Source organism: Macaca nemestrina, chromosome 13 (assembly GCF_043159975.1).
Source record: "Macaca nemestrina isolate mMacNem1 chromosome 13, mMacNem.hap1, whole genome shotgun sequence".
In the NCBI taxonomy this organism is placed as follows: Eukaryota; Metazoa; Chordata; class Mammalia; order Primates; family Cercopithecidae; genus Macaca; species Macaca nemestrina.
Window position 1 is genome coordinate 11,783,535 of NC_092137.1, and position 14,818 is coordinate 11,798,352.

At 50.5% G+C, this 14,818-nt stretch overlaps 1 protein-coding gene across 4 annotated transcripts; it reads right to left on the bottom strand.

Annotated features, from left to right (window-relative positions):
- Nucleotides 1–1,568: 1,568 nt before the first annotated feature.
- On the bottom strand, nucleotides 1,569–13,401 carry LOC105486476 (neurotensin receptor 2). Of its 4 annotated transcripts, none has more exons than XM_011749345.2 (4): nucleotides 12,711–13,401; nucleotides 5,530–5,803; nucleotides 3,439–3,529; nucleotides 1,569–2,115 (listed from the first exon to the last, which is right to left on the bottom strand). In XM_011749345.2, the coding sequence occupies exons 1-4, from the start codon at nucleotides 13,332–13,334 to the stop codon at nucleotides 1,938–1,940; spliced, it is 1,167 nt and encodes a 388-aa protein (XP_011747647.2). In that variant the 5' UTR covers nucleotides 13,335–13,401; the 3' UTR covers nucleotides 1,569–1,937. The 4 variants fall into 4 exon arrangements, with proteins under 4 accessions (XP_011747647.2, XP_011747648.2, XP_011747650.2 ...); XM_011749348.3 differs by having other exon boundaries at nucleotides 1,935–2,115; nucleotides 5,597–5,803; nucleotides 12,711–13,398; XM_011749347.3 differs by having other exon boundaries at nucleotides 1,935–2,115; nucleotides 5,588–5,803; nucleotides 12,711–13,398.
- Between the last annotated feature and the right edge of the window lie 1,417 nt (nucleotides 13,402–14,818).

Here is a 14,818-nt window from a genome sequence, read left to right on the forward strand (position 1 = left end):
TTTTGCAGATGAAGACACAGACTCAGGGAGTTGAACCTGCCCAGGGTTCCCCTGCTCCCAGTGAGGAGGCCGAGGAACCAGCTCTCCCGGCCCAGGCCCCAGACCTCGCCCAAGCCTGCTTCCCGCGCCGTCTCATCTGCGTTTGGACTGGGAGCTACTTCTTGCCTTTCCTGCTTCCTGGACCTCTCTGGAGCTTTGACTGGGGTGTAAGGATGCTGCAGTCACCGCTTTGACCCAGGGACTCTCAAGCTGCGGCTTAAACGGAGGTTGCACCATCACTGGCGGCGGCGCCAGGCGGGGTGGGCCTCACCCTTCCTGATGCGGATCTGAAGCTCCTTCTTCCTCCATGAACACCGCGAGCCCGTGGCCTGCCTGTCAGAGCCGCCCCCTCTAGGGGTCCCCACGCCAGGGCTCTGTCGCTCCTCCTTTCCAAGTGCCATGTCCTCGCCCGACGAGGCCCACGTGTGGGTACCCATGGTGGTCCTAGGCCGGGAAGGCTTCGTGAAGGGAGTGTGGTCACCACCTCTGGCCTCTTCTCAGGGGTTCTGGGGCTGTGGAGCTGGAGAACAGTCACCTCCGAGTTGCACAGAAGCCACTGCCGGCTCGTCTCAGTGGACCAGCCCAGGTGTGTGTGCATGTGACGCGTGTGCATGTGAGTTTACATGTGGTGTGTGTGATGTGCATCTGATGTGTGCTGTAGGTGTTAATGAGTGTGTATGTGACATGATGTGTGCACATGTGATGTGTGAGTGTGCACGTGCCGCGTGCTTGTGGTATGTCTGCATGTGATGGGTCTGTGCATACATGTGTGACGTGTGCCCGTGTGATGTATGTGTGATGAGTGTGTGCAGCGTTCATTGTGGGAGTAGGGGGTGGGGGATGGATCAGGAGGTGGACAGAGTCTAGGGAAGCGTTGATGCAGTTCATCAAAATGAACCCCTCCTTGGTGCTGTCCTGCACCCACCTCTCTCCTCCTCCCCTCACAGGCCGGTACCCTCCCCTGCCTTTTGCCTCTGCGTCCTCTGCACTCAGTGAAAAGCACCATTCCTCCCCTGGCCTCAACCTTACCGCCTCCAGGTGCAAGGCTGGCGGTAGGAAGTGGGCCTGGCCTGTGCATGCAGTGCAGGGACTGAGGCCTGCTGACAAACGGGCAGAGCCTGCCCTGATGAAGAGAATTAAGATCCAACTCTTGTCCAGCACTGTGCTGGCCAGAGCATACCTGGGCCGCATGTGCCTTGTGGCAGGGTGCACATGGCCGTTTGTTTCCCCGTAAGCCACATGGGCTGGTTTGGCCAGAGGCGGGAGGGGACACCAGCAGCGCACTGGCTTTCCAGAGCCTGCAGAAGCTGCTGTCAGTGTCAACAGCTGCTCCCTGCCTGGGAGAGAATGGAGAATCTTACTACAGCTCATGTGAGGTACCAATTTGGTCAGCTTCTGGGGTACTGTTGATTTGTCATTTGAAGAAATTCATAGGACATCTGAGCATAAAACTACAGAAAAGTGTCGTGGGCTTTCAGGACAGCAGGAAAGCAATGATAATAGCCATGCAACAACAGTAGCGACAGAAATCGTGCCAGCAAAAATTTATTGAGCATCTACTATGCACCAGGCTGTGTGCTAAGCACTTTAGTCTCAGACAACACTAAGAGATGGGTGCTCTTCTTTATCTCCACTACACAGATGAGGGAGCCTGAAGCTAGGAGGGGTCACATGGCTTCCCTGCACTTGATGGTTCTCAGCAGAGCTGGGGTTGGTGGAAGTCACCCTGGCTGCAAAGCTTGAATGATTAGTGATAAGGCTGCTCACCTGCTTTGCCAGATGATTAAGCAACTGGTCATTCTGCTTGTTCTGTTCATTTTTGTATGACATTCGGGTCAGGGTTTCTGGGGGATCCCCAAAGCCTGAAGCTGTATCCATTAGGGTGGGACTGTGGGGCTTCAGGGGGTAACCGCTCCATGGGGGTGGTGTTCTCCACACAGGGAGCTGAGGGCTTCCAGGAAGAGCTTTCTGAAGGAGGAGGACATGACGTTGTAGAGGAGAGGAGTCACCGCTGAGCTGACGTAGAAAAGTGTGTTGGTCACCATGTAGAAGTAGTGGTAGAAATTGTACAGTGGGCTGCAAGAGAAACCCGGAAGCCTGGTTAGAGGATCGGTCACCTCCTCGCAGTGTCTGCTTCCTGCTGGAGAATGCCTCTCCTCCACAGGGCTGCACGAGGAAGCCTGTTTTCTGCTATCGGGAAGCACAGTGGTTTTTGTTTGTTTGTTTTTTGTTTTTTGAGACAGAGTCTTGCTCTGTCTCCCAGGCTGGAGTGCAATGGCACTGCTCACTGCAACCTCTACCTCCTGGGCTCAAGTAATTCTCCTGCCTACAGTCCTGAGTAGCTGGGACTACAGGCGCACACCACCATGCCCAGCTAATTTTTGTATTTTTAGTAGAGACGGGGTTTCACCAAGTTGGCCAGGCTGGTCTTCAACTCCTGACCTCAGGTGATCCACCTGCCTCGGCCTCCCAAAGTGCTGGGATTATAGGCGTGGGCCACCGCGCCTGGTCAGGAAGTACAATGTAAATTCCACAAATGTTTTCATCACCAGCAGCTAATGCCCTCCACCCCGCCTCTATGATCTGCCATCCCTGGCTGCAGTTCCTGGTCACCTCAGGCTAAGGTGACGCTGCTGACTGACAGGGGCCGTCTGTCCAGCCACTGAGGCCCTGGGTGCCCCGGGCTGCTGTGTATGGTCGAGAGATGTGGCTGCACTAAGAGCCAAAGGTCCTTCTGAGGAGCCGCACTCCTTGCTGCAGGTTCTCTGCAGTGGGAAGTGCTTAGCATGAGCTCATGTTGCCTGCGCAAGTGTAAAGGGTGCTGATGGCTCCTGAGGAGGCATCTGTCACGTGGCTCTTTCTGTGGAGGCTTCCTGGGACCTCGATTCTTTTGGATGTTTGATTCCCACTTATGATTGGGGCACAGCGATTTCCAAAAGGCAGACTATGAATTCTCTCATCTTCTCCAACCGTGTCATAAAAGGGGGTGCATGTCTTGGTCTCTGCCGAGGAGACCTTTGTTAGCTCATGGGGTCGCAGCTTTGTGTCTTCCTCACACTCTGCTTGGAATAGGAGAGGAAGGCGAGAGAGGGGAAACCTCAGAAGCATGGCCTGTTCTCCCCCTTCCCAGACTGTAGGCTTCTCTTTCTCCTGTAGTGAGAATCCCACAGTCTTGGCTAGGCCTCTCATGCACACGGCCTTACCAGGTCAGAGACAACGCTCTGTTCCCCATCCCTTGCGGGGAGATTTCAAGGCACAGACTGCACGGGACCAGGTGGAATGCAGTCCAGGGTTCCAGAGGACCCAGCAATGGAGGGTCCCTCTGCAGAGCAATGGAGACCCCAGGCCCAATCCAGTGGGCTGCCGCCCTGTGTGCTAGGGCCCTTCTGCCACACTCACTCAGTCCACGCGTCATCAGGGATGTAGCAGTACATGAGCCTGCGGGCATGGTACGGCAGCCAGCAGATGACATACATGGCCACGATGGCTCCTGCAGAGCATGGGAGAGCGAGAGACAGTGCCAGGAGAAAGCAAACACATTCTCAGTTACACCATTGCCAAGGGAGGATGATGCCCAAGGGGTCAGCAGCGTTGCCCTCTAACTTGGTCCTGGAGTCAAGGGTTGGAAGGACACTTTGAGGTTATCTGCTATATCCCAACCTGAATCTCTTCTCAATCCTCATATGATCCTGTCCTCTGGGTGAATGTCCACTCTGGCCATGACCTGGACACAGCATGCTTCTAGGACCTCCTCCTGGTCACTAGAATATATTCCCAACCCAGGGCTAGATATCCCTACTTGATTATCTATCTGCATGTACAACAGAACTTGTGTCTTTCTTGGGCCAAGCATGGTGGCTCATGCCTGTAATCCCAGCACATTGGGAAGTCGAGGCAGGTGGATCACTTGAGGTCAGGAATTTGAGACCAGCCTGGCTAACAGGATGAAAATTAGCCGGGCATGGTGGCAGGTGCCTGTAATGCCAGCTACTTGGGAGGCTGAGGCAGGAGAATCGCTTGAACTTGGAAGGAGGAGGCTGCAGTGAGCTGAGACCACGCCACTGCACTCCAGCCTGGGTGACTGAGCAAGACTCCATCTCAAAAAAAAAAAAAAAAAAAAAAAGAACTTGTGTCTTTCTTGTCTTAGAAAGCTTCTTGCTCCTTTAGTCCTTTCTCTGGTTAATTTATAGCACTGCCATTCATCTGGCACTCAAGCCATGAGCCAGAGACTCCTATTTTTCTGTTCCTCTCTGTATCCAGTCTATTAAAAAATTCCTTCTTAGCATCTCTCCTCTGTGTGCTTTCCCTGCTCTCACTGCTACCTCCCTAAGAGACTCTTACCTCCTCTGCACTGGACTATGACGAGTTTCCCAACCTCCCACCCCTTCCCTCTCCTGCTTCTATTCTGCTCTGACTGGCAAAGCCATCATCTAGCCCAGGGTGGCCCCTGAACCAGCAGTGTTAACATCAGTGAGAAGCCTGGTAGAAGTGCAGAATCTTGGGCCCCGCGGCTTGTATTTTACGACTCTCCAGATCATTCTTACACACCCTGAGGTTTGAGAGGCACCATTTAGCCCATTCTCCAAAGTGCTGAGTGCAATAGGTCTCAAAAGCAAATCTCCCCTCACTCATGGACATCAACTTTTTCAATGACTGGCCATTGTCCATAAAATGAAGGCTGACACCTTCATGTGCTGACTTTGTGTTACTTATTACATCACATTGCACTTAGCTCTTGTGTCTCTGTTCATACACAAGACTGACATTGATGACAGCAGAGACTCTGTCTTGTACTTGATCCTTCTATACCCTAGCTAGTGCCTGGGTTATGGTGAGTGCTTGGAGAGACCTCTGCTCTCCTGTGCCTTTTGGAGTTTCTCTTATAAGGCCAATTTTTCCCAGAGACTTACGAAACAAGAAAGCAAACGGATCAGTGTTGTAGGCGGGAAAATGGAGTTCGAAGGGAACTGGATTGAGGGACCCAGCCCATCTGAGAGTCCACAATTTGCAGCCGCAGTCTTTAAACTGTTCCTTGTGTTCGTCCACACTGCCAGACTTACTGAAAAGTGGTCAGGTCTCTACTTGCCTGTGTGTGCTACTCCCTGGAGCAGATTGGAGGCTTCATGTACAGAATTCCTATTCTTTCCTAATTATACCACCGAACCCTACATGAAGTCTGTTGATTATACAGTTCCCCTGGGACATAGGATTAAGGAAGCCTTGAGAGAGGTAGTGACTTGCCGAGGTCACCCGGCCAGGGATTGGTGGAGGCAGCCCCGGAATCTGGTCAGGGACTGGTGGAGGCAGCCCCGGAATCTGGCCAGGGATTGGTGGAGGCAGCCCTGGAATCTGGTCAGGGATTGGTGGAGGCAGCCCTGGAATCTGGCCAGGGATTGGTGGAGGCAGCCCTGGAATCTGGTCAGGGATTGGTGGAGGCAGCCCTGGAACCTGGGCCTCTTTCTTCTGGGGTGATGTTGCAGAGGACTTAACTGAGAACCTGGACGCTGCGCTGGAGGCTGCGGATCCCGCGCACGTCTTTGTGTCTCACCAGGCTGACCTGGCCTCCCTGGATAAAGGTCTTCTTCCATACGATGAAGCTGAGGAGGCCCTCCTCACTCAGCAGCTGCAGGCGGCTGGGAGTAGAGCTGCCCAGGGCAGAAGTGGACGGCACTTGGGAGCAGAGGGCCAGCAGGTGGCTCACCATGACCCCATTCAGGAAAGCAGTTAGTGCCAAGGGGAGCACGAAGGACACCAGCACATTCACCTGTGGAGGTAATGGCAAGGACTATGGGGCAGCACCAGGGCCCTGCGGCCCTCGCCATCTGGCCATGCCCCCGGCCCAGAATCTGCGTCAGCAGAAGGGGCGACAGAAGGGTTAGAAGATAAGGTTGAGAAAGTTCTCAAAAAGTGAGGAGAGAGAAAAGAAAATCTCGGATTAGTTTAGGATGTTCATAATAGGGGTTCCAGAAAGAAAAAAAAAAAAAATAGAGAAAACAGAGGGGAGGAAATTTTATTTGAAAATGCATTCAAGAAAGTTTTCCCAAAGTTGAGGAATCTGAGCTTCTAGACTGAAAGGCTGCCTGAGTGCCCAGAAGAATGGATGGAAATAGACTCACGGCGAGTCTCGTTCTTATGACGTTTAGCACCTTTTTTGGGTATAAAGAGAAGATCTTGAAAGCTTCCAAACAGATAAAACAGGTCATATAGATAGGATGGAAAACCAGAATGACATTCACTTCTTAAAAGCAATGGTGGAAGCTAGAAAATCATGAGCAGTGTTTTACAATTTGTGAGAAAAATAGCTTCCATCTTAGAATTTTATACCCAGCCATATTGTGACAAACGTGAGGATAAAAGAAAACAATTTTTGACATGCAAATTCTCAAATTGTTTTACCCTCTATGGACCCTTCCTCAGGTCTCAGGAGATTAAAAGAACATATGTTCTAGACAAATAAGGTTATAAGCCAATAAAGAGGAGGACTTGTCATTCAAAATGGGGTATCCCACAGAGGGCCCAGTGAGTGATGGAAGGGAGCTCCCAGGGGGCCCCTGCGCAGATGGAAGGGAGTCCCCAGGGGGACCCTGCGCAGATGGAAGCGAGTCCCCAGGGGGACCCTGCGCAGATGGAAGGGAGCCCGCGGGGGGCCCCTGTGCAGATGAGACTTCCCTGTGTTCCCCTTGTGCACTAGAGAGCAACCAGTGGGACTGGAGCAGGAGGCCAGAGAGCTCCAAAGAGAAGTGAAAAATAAAAGATGAAACTGGTAGGTTATCTGATGGATTGGAACATACTGAAAGAGCACTTACGCTTGTAATAGAGAAGCTGAAAATGAACTACAAATAGGTACGTAAAAAAAACTATGCAAATGAAAAAAAAGACCATACATTATTAACTGCAAAGAAAACAAAAGTCCTTGGATTAGAAAGAAAATACAACACATGGGTCATCTGTGAAGAATGTTTACATAGTCATAATTACATAAATACTGAACATAAATTTAACCCAGCACAGTGATAGAATTATACTGGAAGGAGGATGGGGCCAGTGTGTGTTGGGGTGATGGTGGAGAGGGCAGGAATAGGAATGTAGAAGAGTAAAATGCTCATTTTCTATAGGTGTATAAGACTGTGGATACAATTTAAAACTGAGAAATAAAGCTAGTGTGCTCTTTAGAAACAAGAAGGCAACGAGGGCAAGAGACAAGAACATATGGTATTTGCCTCTCAACTAGAGAAACAGAGAAATGAATCAGAGTGTGGAGAATGATGGGATTGCTGTTTTCCATCACACACCTTGGGTTATCATCATTTGATACTATTTGACTTAGAAAACCAAATTTATTTATATAATACCCTGTGTTTTAAATGTTTACTTTTAAAAATTCAAAATCAGTGTGTTCTAGGGTTTCTCCTCATCAGTTCTAAGGCTCTCTTCCACCTTTCTGTTAGCAAACATTTTAAATACTGAGCTTTTTTTTTTTTTTTTGAGACGAGGTCTTGCTCTGTCGCCCAGACTGAAGTGCGGTAGTGCAATCACAACTTACTGCAACCTCTTCCTCCTGGGCTCAAGTGATCCTCCCACCTCAGCCTCCCGAGTAGCTGGGACTACATGAATGTGCCACTACGCCTGGCTAATTTTTGTATTTTTTGTAGAGATGGGGGTCTCACTATGCCGCCCAGGCTGGTCTTGAACTCCTGAGCTCAAGCAATGTGCCCACCTTGGCTTCCCAAAGTGCTGGGATTATAGGTGTGAGCCACCGTGCCTGGACTAACTGGATGATATTTAATACCACTTTAAAATCAGTTAGGAACTTTCTGAATTGGACCCTGTGCCTTTTTATGGAGGTATCATTCATGCCTTTTTATCTTAATGCTTGCTCGCAAATCAGCAACACTGAGGGAAAAATAAAACACTACCTATGACCACCAATTTAGTTTGTTGAGGAACCAAACAGGTTTATATCAGTAATGACATGCTTAATTACTATCGATTTGTAGCTTTAATACCAGTCAAGACAAAGATCAAAAGTAAAAATATATTTATACATTAGTAATTCATCTTTGGGAGTTTTAAAATCTTTCTGGGAAAACTACAGTTTTTCGTACTTTCAAAAACTGTGAGCAATTTTCTTGGACAAAAAAACACTGATTAATATGAACAGTGAATCAACTCACTGATGAAATATTAGAACCAAAATATCCTAATTTGAGTCTGCTTATTTTGTTGTGTTAACATACACTGTATGTTTCAAGTTAAACATTTTTAAATGCACTATTTGTCAAAAGATGCTGTTCGACTGACAGAATTTGTTTCACAGCTTCATTGCTCCAGCCAGGTTGAACCATGTCAAGGAAACTATGTGAGTAGCATATTTAAGACACAAACATTGCTTGGCATTGTTTGTTTGTTTGTTTCCAAGCTTGTCTCCCAGTTAGGAACAGCCTGGAAGTCACCACTGTACCTGCTGCTCTGTGCTTAGTGCTAACTTGTCATGGGGCTAAAGGTTACTAGTGTGGATGATAAAAAATATTGGTTCTGACATTAGTAGTTCTGCAAATACACACTTTATAGACCTTGTATCAGCAGCTCTGGAGTAATGTTTTGCCTCAATAAGTAGCTCTGGGACTCGGAACCAGAATGTCACAGCTGCTAGATCCAGATCTGCCCAAGCCTTCAAAGGTGAACAAAAAAAACATAGAGTGCCATTCATATCAGTGATTTTGACTCATCTTTACTCAGGATCTTTACTCATAGTTAGAATATTGGCAGGTTCTAGATCCCTATGCAACTCCCAGCGGTCATGCAGGCAGCAAAATGCATCTAGGATGGGAGGTGATGATGACCTCACTATCCCCCAAGGTAACTGAGCTGGCTTCTTGTTTGTTAGTAACTCTGCACCACTAGCTTATAAGTCAGAGGTCATACAGAAGCCCTACTTCCTTGTCAGCGTGAGACAGAAAGACTCTGAAGAGGGAGGGCCCGTGGGTGCTCAAGCTCGTGAAGGAACCACCTTTCCTCTCGGCTTTGTAGACGCGACCCCGAATGCCTCAGCCTACTTTGCAGTCCTCAGATTCAAACAGGTCCTCAAGTGGTTCCCACTTGCCTCTGAGGCCAAGAAACCAGGTCAAGTCTGCAGGAAGGCACTGAGTCGCTTTAGCCCTTGGGATCCTGCTACCCAGCAGCAATAGCAGGACCTGAATTGATGTGGCAAAAGGAGGATAATACCTCTTGGTAGAGCCGGGGTACCAAGTGGCAGTGGACCAAAGTGGTGGGAAGGCCTGGGAAGATCTCCTGGGGGAAGAGAGCAGAGAGATGAGGCTGCGGGTCTCCAGCTGGCCCTCTCCTTGCTGGTCCTCCCACTGTTGCCCCAGAGGCCACAGGGACAGCTACTGTGGGTTCCTCATGTCCACCACCCTGTCACGCCCCTTCGCTTACTCATGCTCACATTTTTTTAAAAAAAATGTATGTATATAACTTTGTTTAAAGAGTAAAGATGTTTTAAAAGCAAAAAAGTAAAAATAAAAATAAAATAAAAAAACAACAAACAAAAACTGAACCTAGGCCGGGCGCAGTGGCTCACGGCTATAATCCCAGCACTTTGGGAGGCCGAGGAGGGTGGATCACAAGGTCAGGAGATCGAGACTATCCTGGCCACCATGGTGAAACCCCGTTTCTACTAAAAATACAAAAAATTAGCTGGGCATGGTGACACGCGCCTGTAGTCTCAGCTACTCGGGAGGCTGAGGCAGGAGAATCGCTTGAACGTGGGAGACTGAGGTTGCAGTGAGCCGAGATTGTGCCGCTGCACTCCAGCCTGGCGACAGAGCAAGACTCCATCTCAAAAACAAAACAAAACAAAAAGTAAATCTAGAGACGGCAAATGGAGCTGAGTTATTACAGAGAGGCCAGGGGTGGAGGAAGGAGGGAGCTTGATGATGAGTGAGGGGAGGAGGGAGGGAAGGAGGAGAGCAGAGCAGGTAGGGAGGGAGAGAAGACGGGACAGGTGGAAAGGCCCTGATTCTGCTTCCTGTGAGCCAGGCACTGTACTAGGCTGGGAAGGGAGAGCTGGAGTTAAACCCTCAGGTGGGAAGAAAAGGCAGGAAAGGAAAGAAGGTGAACGTTTGTTGAGGACCTGCAATATTCTGGGCAATTCCACATGATCTCTTGAATTATCACAGAGGATGCCAGAGGCCATGTTCTTGCCCTATGGACAGACCTGGGCTTGTGAACCCTACTCACAGACACCGAGAGGCCTCTTTTTGAGTCTGGGAAGAGCAGGAGAGAGAGGGGCTCCTGGGAGCCCTGAGCCCCTGATTCTGACCTGAGATCTCAGCTGCGCCAACATCCTTGCTTCAGTTTTTAATTTTTGGCTGAAGCTGCCTCCAGTTCTGCTTCCATCATTTGCAGCATAGAGTTCTGACCACACTCCTCTCCAGCCTCTTTTTCCCCTTCCACAATGGCTAGAGTTTTTCATTTCAGAAACATATTATGAACATTTAGTTTTTAATTTTTATTTTTTGAGACAGGGTCTTGCTCTGTCACCCCAGCTGGAGTGCAGTGATGCAATCATGACTCAATGCAACCTCAAACTCCTGGGTTCAAAGGATCTTCCCACCTCAGGCTCCTCAACAGCTAGGACGACCAGGCATGCCACCATGCCCAGCTAACTTTTGTACTTTTAGTAGAGACAGGGTTTCACTATGTTGCCCAGGCAGGTCTTGAACTCCTGGCCTCCCACTTTAGCTTCCTGCCTTAGCCTGCCAAAGTGCTGAGATTACAGGATTGAGCTACGGCACCATGCCTTATAAACTTTTAAATGCCAATTTCCATGTGTAAAATAAACAAAGAAACAAACAAATACATCTTCCTCAGGCATTTGGTCCCTTCATCCCTCTCTGCAGGCCAGATCCCACTCTCCACACCCCACATCCAGGGAGACTTGTGTCCTGATTCCAGGTGCTCACTGGGGCCCCCAGACCCACGGGAAATTCACTGCAGACAGTTGTTCATAGCAGATTCCATGTGATGGGCAAGCTGTCTCTGGGCCGAGCCTGCCAGAAAGGAACTAGGAGAGGAAGATGTTGTTCAAAGAAGTAAGAGGTGACAAGTTCAGTGGAGAGAAGGCCCTGTTGCCAGGACATCCACTCCATAGAGGTATACTTCTGAAGATGACTCAGTGGCCTCCGTGGATTCCAGGGGTGGGACTCGGAGACCTCCGTGTATTCTGGGGGCTGGACCGTGGGGCATGCTCAAGATCTGGAAGGATTCTGTCCATGGAGAGTCCCTGTCCCCTCCACAATGTTTAGATTGAATGGGAACAAAGCGGCTCCACTGAACACCCATGAAACCTTAAGATGTTGCCTGCTCCATGGATTTCTCCCGGTCGTGAGTGAAAAGCAGGTTGGTGAGTTGAACACCTTCCTTGAGGCCCTTCGGTCCCCTACCACTGCCCAGGGTATGGATGAGCAGACACGAACAAAGGCGGGGTCTTCAGGAATGAGGAGAGGGTATAGAAAGAGAGGGGGGACTTTAGAGAGAGCCCTTTGACCATGTAGGCAGGCTGGGCTTCCAGCTGCAGGAGGCAGCTTAACATGAGAAGGAGCCTCACCTGGGGACATGGCACTAAGCAGCCGCTTAGGAGGCTGCTTAGGACGAGTCCCCTAAGGAGCCTCCACACCCTCCATGTGCCCTGATGAATTCACACAGTAAACTCTCCCACGTACCCTCGTGTGCCAGTGTGCAGAGAAGGGGTCCTGGCTCCACCCTGCTTTGTTCCTTTAGGTTTCCTGGAGGCCCAGCAGGGCCTGGAGGGGCCTGTGCTTTCTCAGCCTTTCCCACTTCCCCAATGTGCTGGATACATGAGATCATGGTCTAATGTGACTGCAGCAAGCAACCAGAGGACACTGGGTTGTAGAACGATGTGGAAATGGAGACAGACATTTAGAAAGGTGAGCATCACTTTCAGAAAATGCATTGTGAAGTGCTGCAAATACATCATATGCCGAGAGAATTCAGAAGACAGGGGAGAGTCCCTGGAGTTGGGGAGGAGGTGAGAGCAGAGCTGCACTTTGGGGAATAAGAAGGGCTGGAATCAAAAGCAGAATGAGCTTTTGACTTAAAAGCCAGAGGCTGGGCATGGTGGGGGTTCGGGGAAAGTGGGAGCAAGAGGTGTTGGGGGACGAGTGGCCTGGGGAAGGCAAGGCTGCCAGGGAGAAGGTAACAGGAAATGAGGTTAGAAGCCTGATCAGGCCTCTGGAAGAGAGGCCGGGAGTGCCTTCCCCTCCCCACCTTACCTTCAGGGAGGTCCTCTCCAGAGCCATCTGGGGGACTCGTTGGAACACAGACTTCAGGCTACAGAGGCAGAAACCCCGGTGGGTCATGGACTCCGTATTTTCACAGGCTCTGCAGGCAACTTTACGCCCAGTAACGTCTGAACACCACTCTCGCAAGAGTGGGAACATTTACTTTGGAGTTGATTTTGAATTCAAATCGGGATTTCTCTCAATGCTTCCCTTTGGCCACGCCTCCCTCCATCTAGTAAAATGGGACGAAGCAACGAGACCCAACTTTCTGGGTGGTGGCGAGCATTAAAGTTGAAAATGCCTGTTCCCCGGGGAGAGGGGGTTCCCTCCTCCCAGCTCCCCCCCCACTCCCGCCCTCCACGCCCTTACCTGGATGAAGACTTGGAGCGCGGTGCGGCTCACCAGCACGGTGCACACGCGCGAGGCCGGCTCCGGCTCGCCGCCCGCAGTCTCCAGCTCGTGCTTCTGCCCCATGATGAGGGCCATGGGCAGGGCGAGGCCAAGCGAGGCGGCCCACAAGAGCGCCACCAGCCGCTGGGTCCGGCGCGGCGTCAGCAGGCTGCGGGCACGCAAGGGCTGGCACACGGCCAGGCAGCGCTCGGCGCTCAGGCCGGTCACGCTCAGCACCGTGGCGTAGGCGCACAGCTCGCGCACGAAGTAGTAGCCGCGGCAGCCCAGGTCGCCGAAGACCCAGGGGTAGTGGAACCACACGAAGCTGTAGAGCTCCACTGGCACGCCGACCACCAGCAGCAGCAGGCCTGAGAGCGCCAGGCTGAGCACGTGGTAGCGCAGGCGCCCAGCGCGCCCGGCCCGCGCCTTCAGCACCACGTGCACGGACAGCGCATTGCCCGCCGCGCCCAGCGCCCAGATGAGTGCGTACAGCGCGGTGAACAGCACCTTGGCCCAGAGGCGCGTGTCCACGCCCAGCCGGGCGTCCAGGCTCAGCCCCAGGTTGGGGCTGAACCGCGGGGGCGGCGGGCTGCTGGTCTCCATCCCGCTCCCGCGGCCGGCGCTCCCTTCCTCTCACTGCCCGGAGTCTGGGCGAGCTGCCTGGTTAGTGAGCACCTCCTCTTCTCTGGGAACCTCTAGAACTGGGAGGACACGCCCCCGAAAGGGTGTCCCTGAGCCAACGTGGGATCGCGAGTGCCAGCCCGTTAGCGTCGGTCACACGTCTGGGTTCTGTTCAACCCAGGGAAGCGCGTGCTGGTGGAAAAGGGGTTCCTTTGGGGGCTGATAGTCACGAGTTGGGCCGGACTCCGCCACTTTCCAACTTTGTGATCTTGGGCAAGTTTTTTAACCTCTGTGAATCTGGTTTTGCAACTTTATTATCGACACTGCAGAATTTTTGGGAAGATGAAACGAGTGAATGTGTGTGGAAGTTTCTACCGGCAGCATAAATAGACATGGTGCTTTCGTCTTGCGCCTTGGCCCTTGTGTTGCTTTGTGTGTGTGTGTGCAGCTCGGGAGAGGTCTTGGGAAAGACTTTCCCAGCGGTTCTTACTAAAGGGCTGTTTCAATGCCGCCCTAAGAGCCCCAGGAATCTCCTTTGTCACTGAGAATACATCTTCATGGTGCCACACTTTCCCAGTCCTTTGAGAGTGTCATTCTCATGGAGCTAGGGGATGAAGTGAAAAGTGTCTTTAGCATGTTTTAAAACCTTTCACTTTTCTAAATTCATGCAGAACACTAGAATTTTAGAGTTGAAAGGCCCAGAGGCCTTCTCATCTCATCAAAGAACCCCTGGTATTGGCTGGGGGGCAGAATTGAAATTGGAACCCAGGGATCCTGACTTTTTTGTCTTCAGCAAAGTTGTTATGGCCGGGTGATAATCAGTTTAATCTTCCATGTGGGCATATAACCATATCTACATTGAAATTGAGATTATGTAAATATACTTTTACTCTGCACAATAAATTTATTGAAATTATAAGCATTTATTGAATGATGAGAATCACTAACAACCAGGGCTGGATTCTTAGGCGTGTGACTGTGTTTCTGCACAGGGTCGCATGCTTGAAAAGGTCTTGTCCTGAGTCAAATGCTGTTGTCATCTGGGAATTCTGCATCATTTTTGAACAAGGAACCCTGCAATTTCATTTTGTATAGAGTCTTGCAAATTATGTAGCCAGTCGTAACTACAAATGAGAACATCCCATAAGGAAAGTAAATGGAGCAGAAGCGGTTAGGCATGTATTTAGTCTGATGTGTTTTGCAATTGAGGAACAAAGAAAGGAAGAGGGCTTTGTCAGAATGTGTGATTTTTTAAATTATTTACAATTCCTTCCTAAATGGTATTTTGAAGTTTTAATTTTATTTATTTATTATTTATTTTGAGATAGAGTCTTACTGTGTTGCCCAGGCTGGAGTGCAGTGGCACAATTTCCGTTCACGGCAACCTCTGCCTTGAGGGTTCAAGCGATTCTCGTGTCTCAGCCATTGGAGTAGCTGGGATTACAGGTGTACACCACCAGGACTGG

Bases quoted from the DNA above. Each gene is read 5' to 3' on its own strand.
- LOC105486476 (XM_011749345.2), bottom strand. From the start codon at position 13,334: ATGGAGACCAGCAGCCCGCCGCCCCCGCGGTTCAGCCCCAACCTGGGG. The intron at 3,530-5,529 runs GTTAAGTCCTCT...CATGCTCTGCAG, and splicing joins GCGCAGCGTCCAGGTTCTCA to GAGCCATCGTGGCCATGTAT. The intron at 2,116-3,438 runs GTGAGTGTGGCA...TTTCTCTTGCAG, and splicing joins CCTGATGACGCGTGGACTGA to CCCACTGTACAATTTCTACC.